This window comes from Electrophorus electricus, chromosome 15, assembly GCF_013358815.1.
Source record: "Electrophorus electricus isolate fEleEle1 chromosome 15, fEleEle1.pri, whole genome shotgun sequence".
NCBI classification, from domain to species: Eukaryota; Metazoa; Chordata; class Actinopteri; order Gymnotiformes; family Gymnotidae; genus Electrophorus; species Electrophorus electricus.
The window spans coordinates 11,627,047-11,644,216 of record NC_049549.1 but is presented as its reverse complement, the minus strand read 5'-3'; the positions used below and the strand labels follow the sequence as shown (position 1 = coordinate 11,644,216).

Genomic DNA, 17,170 nt, shown 5'->3' with positions numbered 1-17,170 from the left:
CGGAGGCAGTATCGGTCTGGACTCCCCTTATTTCATTTCCGCTCAACTGAACATGCAAGCTCGCCCTGCCTCGACTCGACTGCTGGAGTCAGGATCTGCCTGCAGCCTCAGGATCCTGCTCCATCATCCTCATCCTCATCACCACCACATGACTCATAATAATCAATGATACCTATACCCTAACATTATAGCTGCAATCAGCAATTAAAACGGTCCAGGCACTTTAACCCATCCAGGTGGTTTTGTTGCGGACCAGTACGCTTCGCAGGAGAGAATATTCCGGATCATGGGCGAAGGCCTATTCAGCCATTAGTGTGCTTAGGAAAAGTGCGAATGCTAGCAGAATGCTCCCGAAATCTAAAGACGTTGTGATCTTATTTCAAGAGTCCTGCACAATATGCTTAAGTGTGGGTTTTGTTCAGCATGACTCAGCGGGATGGTTTCTGTTGTGTAAGGATATTTCCGTCCCAGCACACACTGGACCCGCCGCTCCACACGTGTGCGAATGTTCCGGCACAAACGTCGACTGTTACTTAAAATGCCTCATCTTTTAAAAGCATTGTTTACTTCACTTTTGTGCCGCCGGTTCCATCTAATCCCTAATGAGGAATTGGAGGCACCTCTTTGTCTTCTCCTGTGCCATGGTGCCGTCCTGCTTTGCGCACAACAAAAGAGAAGTTAAAAAGACAAAATCCAAAACTTAAAATCTGGTCACAAGAACTCAGTTTTCCACGTTGCCAGACTAGGGGGCAAGGGACATAACTGTTGCATAATAATTAGGAAACCCCATCGATGACACAATAGCTTCCTTGGGCACTTCCTGATTTAGCAGCATCACACCAGACGTTAATGGGCCAAAGCTTTCAGGCTCCTCTGGGCTTCTGTAGCTGACCTTGACCAGAGCTGCTATTTAGATTAAATTATTGGTTAATTTCAGTTTCTTAAGAAACATTTTTTTAAGATTCTCTTGGTTTCCTTCTACTCCCTTGAACAACAGCTGCAAACACAAGTAGCTGCTAGTCACCATATCATCTCGCTGACAATCCAACACAGAAGCCAGCTCTGGAAACAACGCCAGCTCTAGGTGAGCTACTCCAGCACACTCGAGAGAACTCAGAGAGTCAGACGCTAGCAGACATGTTTAAAGAGTGAGAGCCCTTTGCAGTCTCACGTGCCAGCCACTTATCGTATCTCCTCGCATTAAAGAACAGGAAGGCACTTCACTAAAGAAGTTTGTGTCCACACTGTCTTATCCACGTGCTACCACAGTCCATGCTAAAGGTGACTGAACATGCGCCAGGGGACATATCCTCAGCTGCGCCTGTGACTAGGCAGTTTAAACGCTGAATACGGAGTTTGGGCAGGTTTGTTGTGAGAGTTGTGTAGTGGAGCATTATGGGATACCTCGTGGATTTTGTTGACGGTTTTGGCAGGGCTGCAGGAGCAGGAGTGCCAGTTGTCTGTGCCACATCCACAGTTCCCGCCACATCGATTTACCAGGAGGCATCGTGGGAAAAACACGGCATTGGTGATCTTCAGCTCCTCGCGCAGGTTTACGGAGAAGTTACGCGGAGTGCAGCTGTACTTCTTCACATCCTCAAAGAGGCGATCCAAATCAACTGAGAGAGAGAGAGAGAGAGAGAGACTTTAATGACTGTGAGTTGTGGGCTGTAGCCAGTGTTCAGTTGACCACAGGTGGAGGTCTGTTGGAAGAATCTACTCTTGGAGGAGCAGGTAGTTGTGTGTTCAGTGGGAGGAGAGAAGTCCATGTGTGTGGATTGCTGACTGGAAGGAGTGTGTTCAAACGAGGCTACAGACAGCTGTTATGTTGTGGTAGGCTGATAACATTAAATACTATATGTGTTTCATGTGTAGGCACAAATGTGTATGCACACACGTTTTCACCCTAAACCACTTCTCATCTTTTTGAGGCAGCTATTCATACTTGACTACTCACACACACACACTCACACTCACTTTCATACACCACTCATACACACACACTCACTATTAAGCGCAGACACACGTGTGTACACACACACTCATACACATTTACATTTATAGCATTTAGCTGATGCTTTCATCCAAAGCAACTTACAATTATGACTGAGTACAACTTGAGCAACTGAGGGTTAAGGGCCTTGCTCAGGGGCACCTTAAACCAGCAACCTTCTGATTACATGTCAAATACCTTAACCACTGAGCTACCACTGCCCCATATGCACACACAGAGGACAAGTATGTTAATATGATGTGGAACACTCTCCCTTTGACCTGTTCCAATGTTCAATGTTCGGCATGTTAGTAAATATGAGCCATTTAGTGTTTCAGGGTGTGTGTGTGTGTGTGTGTGTGTGTGTGTGTGTGTGTGTGTGTGTGTAGTATGTGTAGTGTGCAGTGTGCACATGAAGAGGAGGAGAAGACACAGCTGAGTTCCTTCATAATAACCCGGTGAATTGTTAACTCCTCCCCACCCTTACAGTCAGGTCACTTGCTTTCTGGTTCTTTTTCTGAAACCTGTTATCAAGGTCCACGCACGCACACACACGACAGAGAGAGAAAGAGTGAGAAATTTTAAAAAGTCTACTATCTGTTCAAACCTCTGCCAAATAATCTAAGATGCAACCAAAACCAAAACCGCATCAGTCACTGCAACCTGCCACAGCCTGCAGGAGAGAGAGTGCCTCACTAAACCCTACTGCAATGGCTAGCTACACTTCTTTTATTAGTCTTAATGTATTTTGTGTTATTTATTTCCGTACTCATTTCTTTTTTGAAATTTTGTTATACTTCGTTCCATCGGGAACGCTCAGTTTTAGAATTTATTGTGCTTTGGCAACATTGTACTTGAGACAATCATGCCAATAAAGAAGAACTGAATTGAGAGACAGTGAGAGAGAGACAGACATAGAGAGACGTTGAGGGAGAGGGAGAGAGAGAGAGAGAGAGAGAGAGATGGACATTCCTCAGACTTACGCTTATTTTTGCGGGCCAGGTGGTAACTGCGCGGTAGATAGTAGTGTGTGTGTGTGTAGATGCTGTTCAAGTCCTGTTGCCAGGTGAGGGGGTTCAGGTGCCTGAGAACCTCCTCGACGGTGCTGAAGCCCGCGATGACATCATCCAACGCCTCCGCAGAGAGCGGCGCGTCCGTCACAGCTCTATCGGCCTGATCCTGCAGCCAGTGATGGGGCAAACGTCACACGCACACAAATGGAGTTTTTCCCCCTTTCTCTAAAGCATTTCTCTTAAAATCCTATCCTGATAAGGAAAGTTTCTATTGTGTGTTTGCAATTGTTTGTTTGACAGTAGCGTTCAAAGGTGTGGAGACATACATCAATTCCCTTACAAATATAAATAGGCTCTTCTTACCGATATGACTGTGACTGTTTCCCGGTTAGTATTAGGTACCGGAGAAGCATCACTCTGAGAAAGAGAGAGAGAGAGAGAGAGAGAGAGAGATGGACATTCCTCAGTTTATCTGTTGTCATGACTCAGCAGGTTAATTGTTTTCGTTTTCCTCTAACCATAACATACTTCTTATGGTACCTCATGTACTCTGTCTCTCTCTCACACACACACACACACACACACACACACACACACACACACACACACACACACACACACAAACACACACATTTAAAACATTATTCACAAATACAAATCTATACAGCCCACTACACATGCATACAGTAACTTGTACTACTATACACTCTTGCACACAAATTCCAACATAAATGTGTACACACATCCAAACACCTTACCAACTTCCCCTACACATACAAACACACGCACACGCATGCACACACATGCACACGCACACACACGCACACACACTCTTTTCTGATCTGCCACATGACACCTAGTCCATAAATCTCCTGGCATGGCAACAAACACAATGAGGTGAGGTCAGAGGTCATTAGAAGGGAGTGATAAAAGTCCTTCATCAGTACTGCCGGACAGCCATCGCTACAGAAACCAAATCAAATACGTCCAAAACAAGATCAAGAGAGTGGGGAGCGTCTCCATGGGCTATCTGCTTTCTGGAACACCATGATTCTCAAGGATGCAGTTGGGAAGTGTTCAGAGTCAGAGCAGCAGATGCACAATTATCCTACATTCCAATGCACTCAGCAGGGAAAATTTTAAAACGTGTGGAATCCGGAAGGTTCTCCTCTAATGTTTATGCAGTGCTGACCATCAAGCAGCTGCAGTACTACTGCACAACAACCAACACTCAGAGAGAGAGAGAGAGAGAGAGAGAGAGAGAGAGAGAGAGAGAGAGAGAGAGAGAGAGAGAGAGAGAGAGCACTTAAGATTCCTCCCTCAATCAATGTCAGCCCTGATGCTGCAGCATCAACAGGCCCAGAAGACTGGAGACCATGAACCCCAGACCAAGGATCGCCCCCAAAATTAAACAGAAATCTGGACCCCAAGCACATCTAAAGCCATAAATCATCTATCCATTTATAACAGCAGCTCACCAAACCCTGCTCCATGGAGTCTCATCAAATTCAGAGCACCTGGCAAACACTGTGGAAGCTTTCCCCACACCAAACACCCCAGGCTGAGAGATACATCACCAGGCCTGAGAAGCTCCATATACACCCACTCATCTAAACTCCAACCAGATAAGAGACTGTATCACTCTGAGCAGTCACAAGTGCTTAGCCAATCCTTGGTTTCCATCGCTTTTTCTTTTTGAAAAAACACTACTGGAATATCCGATGTTAATTTCCATTGACATTTGGCTTAAAATGAACAAACAAACAGACTTTGAAAATAATATATATATAATAGCGATAATATCATCCATAATTCTTTTTGTCCAAACAATTATTTGGAATTCATTGTACCTCCTATAAAATATGCACATGTCAAAAAATGCCTGGAACTGTGTCAGTGTTCTTGTGTGGCATAAGAGTACAGCTCCAGCATAACCGCAATAAAAAGGTGAAATTTACTTATGGATTTAAAAAATCAGCATGAACATACCAGAAAATGACAAAAGATATTGAATTATGCACAATTCATCTGCCCCAATTAAATTCTTATTATTTCAAAGACACATTTGGAAAACCTTCAAAAAGAAATGCCATTTCCAGAATGTGGTCTTTGTTTTTGCTTGGCAGCAATCTTAATTCAATAACTGGCAAGGATGATTTTATCGTTTGGGAAGACCTAAACAAATCATTCTCTATGACACAAATAGAAAACCCGCCATCATAGAGAGCTGTGGCAGGACGATAAACAAAAACGGAAAACACATCCTTCAACAGCACGAGCGGCAGGTCCACAGCACAACAGGAGACGTTGTTGTGGCCGCAGTCATGTCTCAACTCCACTTAACACCATCATAGTGGTTCAAAGTTCTAGATTTGAAGAAAGAAAGCCCCCCCCCCACACACACACACACGCACACAGAAAAAAAAACAATATCCAAAACCATAAAGATGTACAGGTGAAAAGAAGCATGAGAAATGCCACCATAGCATAGTGACACCAAGCATGAAACTAACAAAGATGGCATAAATCTAGTGACAATCTGAACCAAGTGGTAAAATAACCAACGCTAAGGCTGTTAAAAACCAAAAATCTAAACTGGAAAAAAGATTGATGGTTCTAATAACTACATAGAGTGACAAACACAAACAGCACAAAATCATTAATGGAGAAGGAACTGTCAAAAATCTAAAAATATTTTAAGGTCAATTCCTTCTGGGGTCTGTGGAAAAAACCTGAACATAATGGTTCCATTCAAGACTATCGCAGTTAGAAATAACTACACCTGGTATAGATGCCTAGAAAAAGCTTTAGAAAAACCCAGAACCTCCAGAATATCTCAAACAAGATGAGAGTAATAGTAAAAGCTAACACTTTGCAGAATACATTCTAGATTACCACAGAAAAATCAGTGGAACAGACAGTATCAGCAATGCAGTGTTCTTCCCAAACTCCAATTAGCAATCCTGACGCTATCCATAAAAGCAAAAACCTTCCATATTCGCTGGAAAAGATGTCCACTTACTCCAATTTGAAAAACATTGACAGAGTCAACCCTAACTACCAAGGACTATACCAAGTGTGCATGTGTAAAAGGTCACCTAGGCAAAAGCATTTTTGTAGCTTACTCAATGACATTGTTAACTGAACATAATTCCCCGTTAAAAGGTTTAATAAAACTCACTTCTTACCTACACAGCAAACAACAGATCACATTTACACCTTCACTCAGAAAACCATCGATGAAAAGACTGTAGATTTTAGCAAACACATTGACTACGTTTGATGTAATGGTCTTCCTTCATACATTTCAAACCAGTACAGTAGACATAGTGGAAGGGTGTGGAATCCTTCAAGGTAGCAAGTTATCCCCCATACTCTTCTTCAACACACAGAATCAACTGTTTGGTTGAACAAATAATGTATCCATACAGCCAAGGGACTTGATGTCTGTCATGGCCATAACCGACACTTTCAGTGTACAAAGCGAACGTTTTGGCGCTACGTTTGCAGGAGAGCAGGCTGCTAGGAACCGAGGCCATTTTCTCAGATGGTGCACTAGTCAAATACAGCACTTTTTTTCAGATATTTTCAACAGTTTCAGTAGCTCAACTGTTTATGCATGCATGAAAAATGGCGCGCGGTGAACGGCGTGCTATGATTGTCGTGTGGAGATGCCAGACTTGCCTAGTGATCTTGCTTTTTTGCTTTCCTTTTCCGCTTTAATTGTCAATTGCATCAACACTTTTAGAGAAGTGTACGTTCTCTGTAAAGTAAGTGGGAACATAATGCGTGCAGTCTTTTTGTTTAAAAAGAAGAAGCTATGAATAGCGCCTGCTGTCTCATCCTCTCTTATTAACCAGCAGAAGAGAGCTGGCGAGACGCGCAGAGAGAGACAAAGTCACTGGACTGCACATCTTTGCTCGAGTCCCGAACAGCTGTCAAGGTGATAGCATCGCACACGCTGTGGAGCACCCACAGAATTGCACACTTGTGCATGCACGCGCACGCACACCCTTGGCTGTTTTTGATCCCTTGTTATCGCAGAGCAAGCGTCTCCCCAGAAGCCGGACTCGTTTCGGAGGAGTGGGCTTGTGTGGCGGTTCGAGAGGGAGGCTTCAGGAGCACGCATAGTAAAATAGTAAAGGTGTCAGACAATTGCTCAAAGACCCTTGAAGACCCAGTCAATGATGTACATATATAATATCATGTATATATATTTTTCAGCTAAGGAATGCAAAAATGAGAAATCCAGAAAGAAAACGCAAGAAAGCCAATGTAATCATTTCCCCGAAGCTCTTCTCCTGTGAGGTGAGAGGCCATGTGGGGGAACGCTGACACTATGAAGACTTTTATTGGCAAACCACTGGCATTACGTTTTTATCATCTCCACTTTCCCCAGCTGTGTGCGCAGCAGTGCAGCGTGTTAACTACCGCAGCCGGTGTCCACCGTGCTCAGGTTCAAAGGTGACCTTCATCACCCAGACAGAGTAAGACAGCAGGGAGTAACGAAGGCATGAGGTCAGATTACTGAGTGGAACTTACCAACAGCGTGTAGCAGAGCTTGAAGCCCGGCTTGGCCACGAAGAAGTCGTCTGATTTGAAGGTGATCTTCATGCGGTTGGATTTGGAGGTGATAGGACTCGGCACCTTCTTTCCACACCAGCGACCCCAGATTATAGTGCTGCTCTCTAATATGTCCTCCACCTCCACAAAGTCATATCTATACACACACACAAACAGAGACACATACAGACACACAGGTACTGTTACAGCATTAACATTACCACATTACCTCTAATCAACTCTATTCCTGCACAAAGCCAGCCACACACCTACGCCACCAACCCACTCAGCCACCTAACTTACCCACCTACCCACCGAACACAACTAACTTACCCACCCAACCCACCTAACTTACCCACCGACTCACCCACCCACCCAACACAACTAACTTACCCACCCAACATAGATAACTTACCCACACCCTCACCCACCCACCCAACACACATAACTCTTTCACCCAACCCACCTAACCCACCCAACTTACCCACCTACCCCCCCACCCAGCCCTTCGTCCTCCTCACCTACAGACGTTGTTTTCAGGTTCCTCCAACCCGAACTGTCCATCAAACTCCAGCAGGAAGCGTGTGTGTGGGGGGGACACCAGTTTCCATGACAGCAGGAGGTTTCTGGGGTACGCATTTGGGTAGCGGGGGCTGTGAATCTGCCCGCCACTTGTAACCATGACAACCTCCTCTTTGCAGAACAAGTCTGTGAGGCGATTGGGGTCTGTTAGAGGGGCAGGGCTACAACTTGGAATGGTCATTGATGTCACTTAGGTACACAACAGTGCCAGACACAAACACCACCACCGCCCATATACTGTTGAAGCATCAAGCACACGCGGTCACACTTGCGCACTCATGTGTACACAGGCACACCAGAAGGTGGGATAGGAAGCTGGTCCGTTTCCCTAGTTATGTAGACAAATATACAGCTGTGTATTAGGAACTTTACACTCACCCTGAGGTTATCCTTAACGTAAACACAGTAGTGTGTGTGTGTGTGTGGCCGACATTCTGCATCCTACCACTAGACCCACAGTGTACATGACACACACACACCCATAGGCAGTTTGTAATGAACGTTTTAAAGATTTTAACAATTCAATAATTATTTGATTAAAAGTCAAAAAAGATTTGATTAAAAAAAAGGTTTGATGTTAGAGTTTGAGTCTCTCTCTCCATCATTCTCTTTCTCTCTCTCTCTGAATTCTATCTCCAAGTCTTTACAGTACTAAAGAAAGAACATTAATTCCTTCTCAACCAAGCATGCCTTACAACAGACATTTATGCTCTGACATTGACAGACACTTCAGACAGACTGCTGAAGTGAGTGATGCTATCAGACACTACAGCCATTCCCATAGCAAGTGGGCAGTTCCATTACAGGCAGGAAAGGAGGAGGGTTCAAAAAAAGAAAGAGCTATGCAGCTCATTTACATACAGAGTCCGCACCTATGTGAGAATTTGTTTATTCATGAAGCAGTTTAAAACGGCAAGCGTCGTTTTATTACCAGCTCCAGGATCACCAGGGAACAAGCGATGGAAAGAGAAGACACGGGCCTTCCGCTCCTAGCCAATAAACAAGACACACGCAACCCACACTGAGACTATACACAGGGATACCAGTCCAGACCAGCAAGGCCAGCTAATCCCAGTCCAGATTATCCCAGCCCACCCCAGGTCAGGCTAACTCACCCCAGGATAGCCCACCTGTGCCTGTCCAAGCAAGCCACTGCCACAGCGAGCTCCCCTAGTCAGCTGACCATTTCACACACTCTGCTTTAATAGACATGATGCAGCTCTGTGATATTTATGGGGTGAATGTGTGTGTGTGTGTGTGTGTGTGTGTGTGTGTGTTTGCACACATGCCCTTTTGACACTTACATATGTGGATGTATGACAGTGACAGACGGACAGACTGGCAGGTCTGATTTATATCTGTCCAATTAGCGCCATAACACAGCTAATGCACACACACTTAAGAGGGCAAGAAAAAAAAGTAGAATCACACTATTGCTGCCGCTCTGCTTTCCTTGAACACACACAACTGTGTGTGCAGCCTCCCCCTAAACACACACACCTGATGCTTGACAACCTGTGATTCACACATTCCCTTTCTCAACTTCAAAAATAATCTTCACTACCATTTTTTCTTCATCTTTAGATTTTTCACACTCGTCACATCGCATCACACTGATGCGCGCACACACACATACGTGCATGCAGACATATGTTCACACACGTTTGCACACACACACACATACACACACACACACACACACTCCACTGCGTAAAGCAGTAGTGAAACAGAAGGTGACTTGGGCTGTAAATTCAACCCCACATATACAGTAACACATGGAGAACATGGTTAACGCATTATTTGTTGTCTCCGGAAGAGCTCCAATCAAACCCAGCAAACCTTGGAAGGAAAGGTAATTGGTGTAGGGGGAGCCCATGTGAGCTCACCCATCAACACTCATTCTCTCTTTCTATACACACACACACACACACACAGGAAGGAAAGGTGACAATCCATCTAGCACCATACGGCTAATGAAGAACAGTAGTCAGGATTGTGTGTGTGTGTGTGTGTGTGTGTGTGTGTGTGTGTGTGTGTGTGTGGAAAATCAGGGGAGTGTGAGGACCTGCTGCACAGCTTCAGCTATGAGCTGCTCAGATCAGTAGATGGGGAGAACAGGGTCGCTGAGTGTGTTCAGAAGGCCCACCCTTCCTGACCTCTCAAAAGGGATGAGCTTCACGGCCTTTGGGGCATTCTCTTCCTTGCGGCACACGTGATGGGGCTAGGAGCCTTTATGGTACACTGTTCCTCACTGAGCAGAGATTGGAATCAGGGGACATTTGGGTCTGCTGTTCCTGACAGAGATGATCACTGGCACTGGGCCTTTAGGACGAGGACGTGCTGTATTGCAGCTAACGGTAGGTACACACACACACACAGCAGTGCTGATGAAGTCAATCAATTAGCACTGCACCAAATTTTCAGAAACAAAACCCCTTGAGCCTGCCTGCTAGCCTCTAATTAAACAGCTATACACACACCCACCTGCAGAAACACGCTCCATCTCTCTTCTCTGTTCAGTAGTGTTTAATTGATCTCAATCTCAATAACTGATTGATTATTTCATGTGATTAGTAACTCTGTCAAAACCAACAGAGCAGGTATAGACAGCAGTGTCCATGGCAGACACAATCACACACAATTCCCCCTCACCCAACAAAGGCATGCATGATGTCTCTCTCTCACACTCACACACACACACACACACACACACACACACACACACACACACACACACACACGCACGACAGGACTGATGAAGTCAATCAATTAGCACTGCACCAAATGCTCAGAAACAAACACCTTCAGCTTGCCTGTTGGCATCTGATCAAAAAGAGTAAACACACACACCCACATGCACACACACACACATGCACACACACACACATGCACACAGAGTGAGAGAGAGAGAGAGAGAGAGAGAGAGAGAGAGAGAGAGAGAGAGAGAGAGAGAGACAGTACATTTTGTGTGCAGAAAGTGATGGTTCTGTATTGACACCATTCGCTCTGTGGTTAACCTCTCTACCAGTATCCATGCCACATCCATGTCCTAATGACGGTGCGCCTGGCCCTTTAAGAGGACAGAGTGCCAAGTGCTCCTCCGAGAGACGATAAGTCCCGCGGAAGTTTGCGTGGTAGCCTGAGAAACGTTTAACGCCGTACTGGGGTCTGGACCGCCCAAAGACCAAACATCTCCTGTGGTCACATCGCAGTTAGGAAACAATTAGCGAACGTCTAAACGAGCTAAATTAGCCACGCGGCCTGCTCCTGTTAACTAGTCACCAGCTTCACCACATAACGGCATGGTTATGAAGCTCTGCGCTCGTCCATAGGACTGTGTGTGTATTACTCTCAGATTCCCTAATTTGGAATTTATAACAGGCTTGAATGAATCATCAGTTTTTCTGACTCATTCCTATAGCAAAATAGACATGGCCCCAAAATCACACGAAACAGCAGTCTGCAACACTATCTACAAAGAACACATGTTCCCCCTCCCAGTCCAGCCTCTACATTGACACTTTCTAGCATCATTCATGCACACTGATCTTGCAGCAGCGCCTGAACACACACCCACCGACCCACACACACACACACATGCACAGGATCTCTGCGCATGTGTCTCAGTCTCTCTTGGTGTGCTGGTGTAGGAGTCTCAGAAGGACCAGCAGAAGTCTTGATTAAATATCAACCCTGTCCCTGAAGGCTGTGAATGTAAGCATCTGAGTGAGTGGGGGGGGGGGGGGAGAGAGAGAGAGAGAGAGAGAGAGAGAGAGAGAGAAGGAGAGTGAGAGAGCTTCCCTCTGGGCTATTCTGTGATGACAGACCAGAGATGATATTTTGACAGGCTCCGAATCTTCTCTGGTCCACCTCACTGCTTGTCTACTCACTGGACCCCCCAGAGACACAGTGCGTGTGTGAGGACGCATGGCACATGTGCATGTTTGTCATTTTGTTGAGGTTCACATGACATCATTCCTACGTTTTGGATATTTTATATTCAAGGTTACTAGTATGGTTTCAATAGATTGTCATGATACGTAGTGCTTAAAAGCTCAATCTAAACAACTGACTCTGTGGACATGAATGTACATGTCTTGCTGCTACGTGGTGACATCATATGAAATGCACTGGTTCAGAGGTGGCCCTGCAGAGCTATGGACAGTCCAACACAGGAAAAAATAAAAACACATAATCTGAACCATCATGCAATGTCGGAGGCTGAATATCTTCACCTCCTTTTACCAACCTGTCTGTGTTTATGAACCCACTCTTAGCCATATGAGTGCTTAAACTACAGTAATTCACCACTGATCTCCCAGATTTATATAGATTTGTTTCCTGTTTAATTTGGAGATTGATAACTGCAGTAAACATACTGCTTAGGAAGACTTTGGGAGACTTAATAAATAACATAGAATGCTAACTTATTATGTTGTGGATTACTGAGAAGGTTAAATATTACCTAAGAAAATGCATACATTTATGAGCCCAGCCTTGGGATTTTAAGAAGCATTATATTGGTGCAACCAAGCGAAAATCAAGATTAGTCTCCCACCCACTGCCTGCCGCACGATAGCAGAGCAGGTCCCGCACATCCTGCGGCGTCTGAACCTTCTAACCCTGCTCGAGCAGGACAGGCAAGACAAGGCCGTGGTGCATGGTGTATTTTCTAGCCTTGCCTTCTGATTGGCCCAGCTTCGCTCCGCAGTAGTGAGGTGTGGGAGCAAGCAGCGGCCTGCTTGGACATGCATGAACTCATGAACTCTAAGTGGCAGCGACTTAGTGGGCCAGGTGAGGTTTTGACCACACTGCTCTACCTCAGACTGAGGGTTTGACCACACTGCTCTACCTCAGACTGAGGGTTTGACCACACAGCTCTACCTCAGACTGGGGCTTTGACCACACTGCTCTACCTCAGACTGGGGCTTTGACCACACTGCTCTACCTCAGACTGAGGGTTTGACCACACTGCTCTACCTCAGACTGGGGCTTTGACCACACTGCTCTACCTCAGACTGAGGGCTTTGACCACACTGCTCTACCTCAGACTGGGGCTTTGACCACACTGCTCTACCTCAGACTGAGGGCTTTGACCACACTGCTCTACCTCAGACTGAGGGTTTGACCACACTGCTCTACCTCAGACTGGGGCTTTGACCACACTGCTCTACCTCAGACTGGGGCTTTGACCACACTGCTCTACCTCAGACTGAGGGTTTGACCACACTGCTCTACCTCAGACTGGGGCTTTGACCACACTGCTCTACCTCAGACTGAGGGTTTGACCACACTGCTCTACCTCAGACTGAGGGTTTGACCACACTGCTCTACCTCAGACTGGGGCTTTGACCACACTGCTCTACCTCAAACTGAGGGTTTGACCACACTGCTCTACCTCAGACTAAGGGTTTGACCACACTACTCTACCTCAGACTGCACAGTGAGTCTGCATTTTCATCCCTCCCACTTCCTTGGTGCTTGTTCACATTCCCTTGCTCTGTCTCTCTCACTCTCTCTGCTTTGACTAACTGTGTGCTTCTACTTCCTAATTCTGCTGTCTAATCTAAAACTGCCAAGTTTCAGCTTATACATTTCCGCATGCTTCTCACGCACGCACACACGCACGCACGCACACACACACACACACACACACACACACACACACACACACACACACACACACACACACACACACACACACACACACACAGGACCTTAAGAACCTGTGATCAGCATGTTTGGGAAAAGAAGTTTGTCTCTCAGTGTTGGGTCAGCTTATTTCTATCAAGGTTCTGTCAGGGACATCCCCTCCCCCACAGCCCACACACACACATGCACACACACTAAATCCAAGCTAACTAATCTATCACAGACACACTAACAAACACAAATAATGAACTACAGAAGATCAAATTAAACAGGTTGGCTGTGGCCCTCCAAAACAGGCATTACTGAGTTGTGTGCGGTGCGCGCACACACACACACACACACACACACACACACACACACACACACACCCGCACACACACACACACACACACACACACACACACGTGTACCTCCAAGGAACACCACCACCCATTTTGTTAGTACGTAATCACCCCCAAATCCACCCAAACATACCCTGAGATCATTGTAACACACCCTGCCATCACACTAAGCGTTATACTTTCCATATAACAGGGATGGAAAAAAGATACATGATCCAAGAGGGGACAGGATGACACCGCGCTAGGTGTGTGTGTGTGTGTGTGTGTGTGTGTGTGTGTGGGAGAGAGAGAGAGAGAGAGAGCAAGCATGAGAGGGATTCTCCTTCCCAAACACACTCATAAGCTGAACTTTAAGGATGGGGTCATTTACCAGAAGGGGAAGTGTTACACCTAGTCTCGCCCACACACACACACACACGCACACACACACATGCATGGGGATTCCCATCTTAAATACCATAGTTCTAATGAGTGGGTGGGGGGCTGGGACATCCTTGGGAGTTACTGTCTCAAAATATCAATTCTAAGCCTCACACATGCGCAGACACTCACACACACTCACTCTCTCTCTCTCTCTCTCTCTCTGGGTCACCAATGACTTTTGTACTGAAAACATTGATGATTTATCAGATTTAAATCAGACTCTATCATCTGCTCTCTCATCTAGCAGCAGAGTGTCCAGCACACTGGACTGCCGTAGTGCAGGGGTGTCTCCCTCCAGTCCTGGAGTTATGGAGTCCCACACAACAGCATGGATTGTCCCTTCTCCAGGACCTGCACCAAACCTGCTAATGAACTGATGAGTTGACTGAGGTGCGCTGAAGCAACTGGGTTTGACACCAGTCCTCCATGTCCTGGGCAGCCCTGCAGTAGTGGCTTCACACGCAGTAAACTCTGATGACCTCAGGCAAGCTCCATGCACCGGCATGCCCAGATGTCCTTCCGGATGAGTCAGCAGAGCGAAGGGGCTCTTTTGTGGTCCCTTGGTGCCCTGCTGCGTTTTCAAAGGGACAGAGACGCACGACTGCTCACCTGACGGACTCTCACCTTTACTACACAACCCATACAAACAGGTACGAGTTCCCACACAGGGAATCTGGGCAATAAGAGAAATCGCTCCTCTTTCTCAAAATTAACTTTGCGGATTTTATTCAGTTAGCAGATCTGATATATCTTACATTTTTTGACAAATCTTCGAAGCTTCTAGTTCCATCACACCTGATCAAGCGCATAAAGTACCTTATGATCAGGTGACCCATACCTGGGTAAAGTAAAACCTGCAGAAATACAGCCGTTCGGGTTATTCGGGCGCTCTAGACGAGACAGACACGCGTGGCTTAAACGTCGCAGGCACTTCTCCAGTAGCGCAGTAGCCGTCACACGCAGGGAAACTCTGCTGTCGTGTGATATGGCCGGAGGAAAAGAGCGCCTCTAAACTCCACGACTTGCCCGGAGACAGACCGAGAGAAATGCCCGTCAAGGGCTTGTTTCAGACCATGACAGCTCCGCATCTGTCTCTCTCGCTCTTTGTCTGTCTCCCTTTCACCCTATCACTCTTTCATTACCTCTCCCACTCTCTCTCTCTCAACACACACACACACACACACACACACACACACACACACACACACACACAAACACTTGTCTCATAGAAAGTACCATTTTCGTTTTTGTATAGAATATGTCAACGTTTTATCGTAGTTTGGATCCAAACAGGCCTTGGGATAATTTACAGCAAGTTCAATTAGTATGTATAATTTGAAACCACTTAAAACAGCACACTGCAAAAAAAAGAAAAAAGAAAAAAAAAAGAAATTAAAAAAAAGAGCGAGAGAGAGAGAGTCGTTTCTTAAAATGGTTAAATGGGCAAAGAAAGTTCAAAGCCAAGTTTAAGAGAGACACGAAGACATAAAACTCACCAGTGCGCCGCACATTTGAAGAACGCAAGACTTTGGCGGAGACCACTTGGGCTTCGGTTCCGCGGATCGGGCCACCTGGTAGCCACACGAGTAAAAACACGAGCAGTCGCATCGGGAACACTGTCCCGAGATCTGAGCTCGTCGCAGGTCTCATCAACAGATCCCGCATGCAGGGAGACGCAGTTTCTGCAAACAACTACAGCCCTCTTCCCTCGAGCGCTTCGCGTGCTTAAGCTGTCAGACTGGAGTACTCACGCAGACTTTCTCTTCGGTCTTTACATAATGCCTGCTGTCGCTAAGACAGAAGAAGCCGAGATGGTTTGGCGACTCGATCTACAGACACCGCAGATCCGTTCATAAACCCTCCTTGCACTTGGAAAAATTTAAGACACTTGCTTTTGCTGCCAGCTTATCGCTTTTATCTTGCGGTGCCCCTATTTCAGAATTCCACCCCTGGAATAGTTCACATTCTTTAAACTTTTAGCGAAATTACAAGAAGTGGAAGGTCGCAAGGAGAAAACGTTTCCAACTCCAGCTCGCTACGAGTTGGTGATCTGGTAACGGGAGGGGGGCTAGGCACCTTCCTGGAGTCAAACAAGAATACGCCGTGAGGCAAATGTTAGAGCTCGGAGGAAACTTTGCTCAGGGAAAGACAAACACGAGAAAAAGCGTCACGCACAAAGGGAAATAGCTGAGCTCTAGAAAACACGCCAGGCGACAGTCTGACGTGAAATCACTTGTTGAAATGCTTCGCCATCGGCCAAGTACCAACTACACTGCTGTTAAAGCTGCTATTTGAGTCGTGTCAGATAACACCGACTACCGCTTTGGATAACCTTGATTTAATAATGCGAACTTGATAAAGAAATTAAAATTGGGGGGGGAACCCGCTTAATCTTCTATGTCTTTACTTAAACGCCAAAACCTTATCAAGTGGAGTCTCCCAGACAACAGTAGCACCTGTTAGGGGATGGCGACATTTCCGTGGAAGAGATCCGATAACTACGCCTATATTGTTCCAATAATAAGATTGGCGCTCAGCAGTTTCTCGGGCGGGAAATAAGTGCTTGATTTACCGCTGTTTGTTTACAAATTTGAATTGCTTAA

The 17,170-nt window shown here is 45.9% G+C and overlaps 1 protein-coding gene across 2 annotated transcripts in view; it reads right to left on the bottom strand.

Annotated features, from left to right (window-relative positions):
* pdgfd (platelet derived growth factor d) overlaps nt 1-16,842 on the bottom strand; it is a 19,702-nt gene extending 2,860 nt beyond the window's left edge. For both annotated transcript variants that reach the window (XM_027012137.2, XM_027012138.2), the window contains exons 1-6: nt 16,064-16,842; nt 8,091-8,277; nt 7,549-7,726; nt 3,370-3,423; nt 2,977-3,172; nt 1,405-1,619 (exon numbers count right to left, since the gene is read on the bottom strand). In XM_027012137.2, the coding sequence (XP_026867938.2) occupies nt 1,405-1,619; nt 2,977-3,172; nt 3,370-3,423; nt 7,549-7,726; nt 8,091-8,277; nt 16,064-16,232 (999 nt within the window). In that variant the 5' untranslated portion in view covers nt 16,233-16,842. The remainder of the gene's footprint in view (nt 1-1,404; nt 1,620-2,976; nt 3,173-3,369; nt 3,424-7,548; nt 7,727-8,090; nt 8,278-16,063) is intronic.
* Nucleotides 16,843-17,170: the final 328 nt, after the last annotated feature.